Here is an 8,795-nt window from a genome sequence, read left to right on the forward strand (position 1 = left end):
TGCAGCGCGGCTACAATAAAACGAGGGTCCATTCTTCCTTGGTCACGCGCTTTAGAACACACAAATGACGCAGATCTTGTGCGGCGCTCGGTTTTCGGCTCGTGTTTAGTGTATTTCCACAATGATAAACAGGTGGGAATTGATAGCTAGTTTGTTATTGATGATTGAATAATTGATAAAAGAGGTCTGGGTTCTTATTCGTATCATATTTGAGTGCACACGTCATATTCAATTCTGCTCAGACAGAGGGACTACATTACCCACAACTCCCTCCCAAACTGGTCAAAGGTCAGGCCGAAAAGTCTTCGGCTCCCACCCAGTTCAGGGGTGGTTTATATCAGGGAGAGCTGTCACATCAGAGGGTGTTGATTCAGGTATTGTAACTATGTTCCCATACCCTTCCTGATGATATAATCATAAATTAATACACACATTTCTTCTTCTTCTTCTTTTCTTTTCTTTTTTCTATTCCTCCTTAAGCAAGAATGCAGTAGGCTAGTATAATGATTGTTATGTTTTTTGTGTGGCTACTTCCTGATTCTGCAAAGCTATTTAGCCAGCCAGCTAGTTTAAAAAAAAAAAAAATAATAATAATAAATCAATGGAATATGTAGAGAGTGGGTCGTATGCCCACCTCCCTTGTTCTCTGTAAAGCGCATTGTGTTGCCTCTGGGTATGAAATGCGCTATACAAATAAAGCTTTGATTGATTGATAAATCCATATAAATAATAAATAAAGGTAGTCATAGACGTCATAGCTCAATATTGTATGACTCATGTTTGACTGTATTTAGTTAATCATAACAGACACTTATTAGTCATTATGTTGCTCACATTTCAGTGATGACTGGAGAGTCACTCATTTACAGTCATGTAATAGCTACTGAAGTCATAGCTACTGAAAGCTATTGATCAATGTACAGTCGTAGTTGAAACCTACAGAGAATCTAACTTTACCCTGTATGACTTTCACAGGCCGGCCATGGCGTCAGATGGATCAGCAGATGGACCATCTGACTTGGCTGTGGTTCTGGACCAGAGCGGTCAGAACCGGGATTCTACCTGTCACACTTCCTCAGAAGGACCAGAGTCAGAGGTCTCAGCCAATCAGAGTAAAGTCAGACAGACCCAGGAGTCAACGAAAGGTATTATGACACAGAATTACAGCACCGCACAAAGACATAAGCTCTTTTACAGATAGTGTGACATTTCGTTTACTGTGAGAGAGGCTTTGTGTTGATGTTCTGGGAAGTTGGGTCTCTGTTCACTGGAGGCTTATGATTGAGTTCTGTGAAATCATGAGTGATGCTTGTCTCTCTACCAGGGTTATACAGTAGCTCCAGGGCTCGATCTTGGGCAGAGGGAGAAAGCCTTTATAGCCTGTTTGATCATCGAACGCAATGACATAGACTGATAGATACCCTGAAAAATGAAACACCTGACTTTTAAATTATTCCCAAAGCAATTTTAATTCTTTACAGACAAGTCCTTTGTTTATTTAATTTCTCATTGACGCAAGGCATTAGATAACCCTCCACAGCTGTGCCTGTCTGTACTCATACTCCCTTGAGTGACATTGCCAGGAAAGTGACTAGGATTGTACTGACTTCAGGGAAATCACTCCTGACCACAGACATTCCAACCCAGGTTGAGAAGCCGTGTATCTGGCACCAGCTCTCAATGACCACACCCCGTGGTCTAATATGTACTCATGTTCTTGACTGTCTGTTAAAAGGGCACAGGAGATTTGTTCAGAAAGGGAGTTTTGAGTCCATGGTTCATTCTAGTCAGTTGCGCAACAACCCCACTTGTTGGTATGAGATTCAGATTAAGATGGCTTTACCGGCGTCTGTCAACTCCCCCGCTGCTGTTTGGCTCACAGGAAGAATACCAAAACAAGCTAGTCGATCTCACTGAACCCACACATTCAGATGCTGTCATATCACCCCCACCTGTCTCATCTCCTCTGGGGAATGAATGTCCTGTGGCTAGTGATGCCATTTTAATTTTTTTATTAAGCTATAGCGCAGGGGTTCCCAACCTTTCTGCCCCAGAGCCCCCCTAACTTACACCTGATGGAATTCCCCCCCAAATCTCTGTGAACGTCCAGTCTGTGTGTGTTCATATGTGCGCAAATTCCATCAGGTGTAGGTTAGGGTACAATGAAGCGCTTCGCTAGTGTAGCTGTAATATTAATGTTGACACGATTCATAGTCTCTGATTAATTTGTTGAGTTTATATGGTATTGTAGTTTATATGGTATTGTAGTTTATATGGTATTGTAGTTTATATGGTTTTGTAGTTTATATGGTATTGTAGTTTATATGGTATTGTAGTTTATATGGTATTGTAGTGCCGTAAATATAAGGCTTTTTGACCCTTCATCAGATATGATCATGTATTTTGTTAAAATTCCTGTGTGACATGTCAATAACATGATTCTTTGACAAATATTTGTCTATCTAATATTAAGGCCTCAAATTGTCTGAGGCCTGGCGCCACCCCTGCTATCGATGGCGCCCCCCTAAGGGGGGCCCGGACCCCAGGTTGGGAAACCATGCCATAGGGTATGGGTTCGAACAGATTTCCCCTCACACAGGGAGAAGCAGGAAGCCAGTGAAGGTGTTGAGGTCATCAGGGTCGTCGTACAGCGACTTTCCCGAGGGAAGACGCATCATCATGACAGTGTCTCCGTCCTCCTGCTGCAGAATGACTCGGCGTCGGGGTCGTGGCCGTTGGGGGTCGTGGGCGTCGGGGTCGTGGGCGTAACTGAACATGATCCTGACATCATTCTTCTACATGTAAACTCCTATTTCTCCAGGAGTGGGGTTGTCACTAGCAGTAAATGTGATGTAGTAGAACCTCTTACTGGTGCTGGGAAGACACCTGTAGAGCAGCGACAGCAGGAATACATCAACATGATTAGGCTCTAGGGTGTACTTACTGTGAAAGCTTCTTCTTCTTCTTCTTCTTCTTCTTCTTCTTCTTCTTCTTCTTCTACTTCTTCTACTTCTTCTTCTTCTTCTTCTTCTTTTTTTTCTACTTCTTCTTCTTCTTCCTCTTCTTCTTGTGTGGGTGTCAATGTTTCACTCCCCCCCAGGCTCGGGGCCGAGAGGCTATCCTTTTACCACCCCGAGCCTGGGTGAGGGGTCACCCGGGCTATATATCCGGGCACACCTCCATTAGCCATGTCACCGTTTGGTCATCCACAACCGCCAGGCCACGCGTTCCGTTCCGTTGGGTGTCCGATATATATCGGACAGTCCTGGATGACACGGTCTGCGGTTTGCTCCACTGTGAAAGCTGACCTCAGGTCATACTCTCATGTCTATGCATGGGCAGCAGGTCAACATGGCCGATCCTGTACCGGGGACCGTGTTGTAGGCTTTGCCTATGTTGGTGAAGACTTTGCTGTAGACCAATGGGATGTCAGAGTTGAAGGGTTCTATACGTCCTGAATCAGTCAAAGCTATAGAATGCCACTTTTGGTCTGTCTGTTAATGACAAAGGATTAAAAAGTGGTTTTATGTAGATTAAGATACTATGGAGGGTGGGGGGGGGGTTGGTATTACTATGTTGTTTAAATTCCTACATTGAAATTATGAATAATATTAATACTACTTAATATATTACTACATTCTCATTCTCTTCTCTCTCTGAATATATCTTCACCTGCATTCTCTCTCTTCAGCTCAGCCACCTGGGTGTCACTGCTCTTCAGGCTGGCTTCTTGGACTGGCAACCAAACATGTGGCTGAGATTAGCATCCTCCTCAGTTTAGTATCCTAACGTGAAGAAGTGAATGATCTCGGCCTACATATTGAATCTGATGACTGATCTCTGTCACTAACTGAGTTCTGTCTCTTCAGCTCCTCTCCTTCTCTCTCATTGGCCGTCAGTCTGGCCGCTATGGTGACGAGGTCTGCAGCTTGAGCAGAAATGACAACATATCGGTTGTGTGTGTGTCTGTGTGTGTGTGTGTGTGTGTGTGTGTGTGTGTGTGTGTGGCCGGGGGTGTATTTATAACGGAACAAATTCCATGGTACAAAACATTTGTCAAATGTTGATTCTGTTATTATATTCCTCATGTTATTACTCTGTTATTAACTTATTCATCAGTAATTATGTAATCATGTAATTACTGTTATTAATCAGTCATAGTATATTTTCAGCTTCAGCCTGGCTCTCAGAGGCTGACACTGACTCTTGTTTTCTGAGCGTACCTGCGCTGTCCTCCATCTTGTTTTCTGAGCGTACCTGCGCTGTCCTCCATATTGTTTTCTGAGCGTACCTGCGCTGTCCTCTAGCTGCTCGGCCCTTTCCTTGTAGAAGCGTAGTTTGGTCTGACCAGTGGTGGGGATCTGTATCCAACTTTGGGGGGGGGGACATTTACATTGACATTTTGCAAGAGTATTTTTTTGGGGGGGACATCTTCCTACACGGCTGTATGGTCATTTGAATGCCACTACCCCAATCTAAATATTGGGGAGGACAATTTTAATGATCTCAAATATTGGGGAGAACATGTCCCCCCTGACCCCCCCCCCCCCCCCCAGGATCCCTGGCCCTGGGTGTGACCGAAGCTCAGCCCCACCCTCAGACCACCTCTCTCCTCACCTCATCCAGGCCCTGGGTGTGACCGAAGCTCAGCCCCACCCTCAGACCACCTCTCTCCTCACCTCATCCAGGCCCTGGGTGTGACCGATGCTCAGCCCCACCCTCAGACCACCTCTCTCCTCACCTCGTCCACCTGACTGACTCGTAGTGTTGAACCTCCTGCAGATCCCGTCTTAATACACACTCAGAGGTTCTAGGTCTCAATCCACACGTGAGAACTCACCCACCTGTCCTGAGAGGAACCTGTCAGAATAGCCAAGGACGCTCTGATAGACCGGCTATAATCTCTAACAGTACACGAACGGCCACTAGAGAGACAGAATGAGCGCCGGTCTATATTATACCTATCTGTATTATACCGATCTATATTATACCTATCTGTATTATACCGATCTATATTATACCTATCTGTATTATACCGATCTATATTATACCTATCTGTATTATACCGATCTATATTATACCTATCTGTATTATACCGATCTATATTATACCTATCTGTATTATACCGATCTATATTATACCTATCTGTATTATACCGATCTGTATTATACCTATCTGTATTATACCGATCTATATTATACCTATCTGTTGTGTCTTTGTTACCTTTTGGTATGGTCAATGCAGCCTTTGCAGTAGTGGGCATGTAAGCGTCTTGACCTCTCACCCTTTTCTCCCACTCCTCCACTTCCTGTCCCTCCCCCTCACCCTCCCTCCTGCTCCTTCTCCTCCTCTCGTATCCCTCTGGGCCCCTCTCAGAGCCCAGGACACCGGAGGAGGGAGGGGGCTTGTGCCAGTTCTTCCTGTTGGGAAAGTGCCGTTTTGGATCCAGGTGTCGTCTGTCTCACAGGTGTGTAACACGCACTCACAGGTGTGTAACACGCACTCACAGGTGTGTAACACGCAGGTCGTTGTGTGTCTGGATTCTGCGACAGACACACACACAGGAAGGTATATAAAAACAGTCATGGAACAAGACAGAGACGCGGAAGATGCCGCTGCTGCAAACGTCACACGGATGAACGCAGGGTTTTTACTGAACTCTGCCCGGCGACAGGGGAACCTCCGTTGGCTGATGACATCACTAGTGTATCTACTCACACAGTAAACCCTGAGACACGTCTCCGACTTCCTGGGACAAGTGATCAGGAAGTAGCATGACCAATCAGTGAGAGGACGTTGATAGAGATGTAAATATGTAAAATAAAATGAGAGGTTTTGTCTGCCCCTTAAAGCACAGAGTTAAGCTTAATTTATACTCAGGCGTCAAGTGTCGTATGACAAATGTCTGTGGACAGAAAAAAAATGTTGACCGACATTTAGCATTTATACTTCAGCCAAGTGTCTGATCGCCTCCATGGTAACTTGCAGACACGTGGCTGATTGATCCATGGCAACGAATGTGCCTTCTATCTAGCTATCCAATCACAGCTGTGCGACGGAAGTGACGGCGTCTGCGACATTAGAGAGTTTGGTGGTTGCAAGACACCCCTGTCCCACACAAAAAGTGTCGACAGTGACGTCATTTCTGTCTGTCAACACTTTCAAAAAGTATAAATTGGCCTTTAATGTTGCCCAGAGTGAATGAAAAGAAACACATGAATGTCACACTGAAGGGAATTGGAATATCACCTTCTGCTGTGTCCTCACACTCCCCATTCTCCTTCCTCGTTCCTTCTCCCTTCATCCCCTCTCTCTCAGCCCCACCTCCCACAGCAGGCCTGCGCCGGACGACCCCGAGGCCGGCCAGATGGACCCGGACAGCTGGAGGGATGGAGAGAAGGAGGGAAAGCACCGGAAGAAGAAAGGAAAAGCAAACAAAACACAGAAGCCGACAGACGCTGAGGAACCAGGTACCGTGAGCCCAGAGTGCGTCAGAACAGGCCTCGCTGTAGGGATGAGAACCATCAGAACCAGGTACCGTGAGCCCAGAGTGCGTCAGAACAGGCCTCGCTGTAGGGATGAGAACCATCAGAATCAGGATCACAATTCCTTTATTGCCATTGTACTTTACATACAGTGTTTTTCCTGCATAGAGGATTTTTTTAAAATATGCTGGTAGGCTACTCGGCATAAAACTGAGGTTCCCCCAAAACTTGTGTGGGCATGACACCCGTAAGTCCCATTCTGAGCCAGGATAAACCCTCTACATAGGAATGTTTCTCCACACGGTGCTGTTTACAACAATACAACAATGGACCAGTGACAGGACAGGACAGGACGCCGGAAAGGACGCCATGACTCATACTCATGACTGTCTCTCCTTTCACCACCAGAGACGGTTAAAAAGCCACGCATGCGCACGGCGGACGAGGTCATCTCCCGCGTCCTGTGGGACTCGTCCGTGGGGGCGGTGGACTTCGTGGTGGGTTACGTGGACCGCTTCCTCGGGGTGGTGGAGCGCCCCTTCTCCGAATTCAACTGGGAGGCCGAGCCCTGCGACTGCGACTACACGGCCGAGCTGGCCCTGCCCCGACACAGGATCCAGTACTTCACCTACAGGGGGCGCTGCGTCTGGGACCGCAACGGCAGGATGGACAGGGTGTTTGGCTCTACTGGGCATCCTCTGGCTCCCCCTTTTGGGGGGGAGGAGGAAGTGGAGGTTGAGAGTGAGGGTGAGGCAGGGAGACGAGACACTGAAACAGAGACCGATCCTGTTTTTCCTGTTTTTGCCAAAAATCTGTGTTGATTAACATCCTGTGTCTTTATTTCCTAGGAACAGGGATGCCAGATGTCGGAGACGAGCTGGTGAACAAGCGCCAGGAATCAACAGAGAAGCAAGAATCTGCTCTCACTGTACAGGGAGACGCAAAAGAGACCACGTCACCACAACCTGCTGAAAACAGGCATCCCAGAGAGGGAGAAGAGAGCGAGAGAGTTTGCGTTCACGCTCCGGAGTCGAGTGAACAGGGCCTAACTGACGGTGCCCCGGCAGGAAGCACTCCCCGGGGTCAGCAGGAAGCAGGAAGGGAATCGGCACCGTGCGAGGAGGAGGAGGAGGGCATTAACGAGACGGCTGGTTTAGTCGCCCTCACAGACCAGATCAGTCTGTCCCAGAGAGAGGGGGAGACGGGGGAGGAGGAGGGCGAGTTCAGGAAAGAATGGAAGGAGAGCTGGGAAGGAGAAGATGAAAGTCTGGTGAGAAAAACAGAAAAGAACCACACAGCCATCATCATTATGCAGTCTTATGCATTATTAAGACTAGGATGTTAAAGACGCAATGAAATCAATTTATTTTATTTTATTTTCGATTTTGGATCACATGACCTTGGTCATAGTATGTACCTGTTTAATAATATATGCCAAATATTTTTCAAAATTTCTGTTTCGTTGTAATCTTTAATTCAGATTTTTTCTTCCTGTATAACAAAATCTCCCGAGTGTTTATGTCAGCGATGCAAGAGCAAGGTCAACCAATAATCTCACGACATCCACCCGTCAATCAACGCTATCCATCTATCGAATCTGTCTAAAAGTGTTATAACCCGCCCACTTGTCAATGTTCCAATCAAATCCCTCTAAACGTTATGTCCCGCCCCTATAGCCTGTTTGAGTCGGAAATACGTCAAACTACGGAAGTTAGATGATCTCAAACGTCCGTTTCAGCTGGACTTTAAGACAAGCTGGGTACACTTGGCATAAATATTTCCCTGTAAACTGAACCATTAGAACAGCAGTCACTACAGCTCTGTCCCTATCTGGATGTAGGCCTAGCGATGTCTTGTGTGTGAGATCTACTGAGTAGTGACCTATTTGTGTCTTTGACAGAGTCCATCCGGCCACACCTCCACGCCGGCGCCTCTGGAGCAGAGGGCGGAGAGGAACAGGGGTCAACCCCCTAAACTCAGGCCCACCCACTTCATCACCTTCCGGGCCAACACCCCCTCCATCCTGTCCTCCTTCCAGCGCCTCCGGGAGGAGCTCACCTCCCTCCTCCCCTCCTCCACCTCCCTCTGGCTCCCCCCCTCCACCCTCCACGTCACCCTGTGCCTCCTGGTGCTGCCCGGCCCGGCCCAGGTGGCCGCCGCCGGGGAGATCCTCCGCCGCTTCGCCCGGCTGGACCGCAACCCCCCGGTGGCCGTCTCCTTCCCCCCGAAACTGAAGCACTTCGGTGGGAGGGTTCTCTACCTGAGCCCCCGGCCTCAGTTGCACCTCCAGCAGCTCAACAGCGGCCTGCA

At 47.6% G+C, this 8,795-nt stretch overlaps 1 protein-coding gene across 1 annotated transcript in view; it reads left to right on the plus strand.

The window, feature by feature from the left end:
- Positions 1-315: 315 nt before the first annotated feature.
- leng9 (leukocyte receptor cluster (LRC) member 9) overlaps positions 316-8,795 on the plus strand; it is a 9,220-nt gene continuing 740 nt past the window's right edge. The window contains exons 1-7 of the mRNA XM_084445178.1: positions 316-374; positions 976-1,145; positions 5,377-5,467; positions 6,319-6,470; positions 6,894-7,232; positions 7,334-7,755; positions 8,386-8,795. The exon at positions 8,386-8,795 is cut by the window's right edge and continues 740 nt beyond it. Coding sequence (XP_084301304.1) covers positions 983-1,145; positions 5,377-5,467; positions 6,319-6,470; positions 6,894-7,232; positions 7,334-7,755; positions 8,386-8,795 — 1,577 coding nt within the window. The 5' untranslated portion in view covers positions 316-374; positions 976-982. The remainder of the gene's footprint in view (positions 375-975; positions 1,146-5,376; positions 5,468-6,318; positions 6,471-6,893; positions 7,233-7,333; positions 7,756-8,385) is intronic.

This window comes from Borostomias antarcticus (assembly GCF_949987555.1).
Source record: "Borostomias antarcticus genome assembly, chromosome: 10".
Classification (NCBI taxonomy): domain Eukaryota; kingdom Metazoa; phylum Chordata; class Actinopteri; order Stomiiformes; family Stomiidae; genus Borostomias; species Borostomias antarcticus.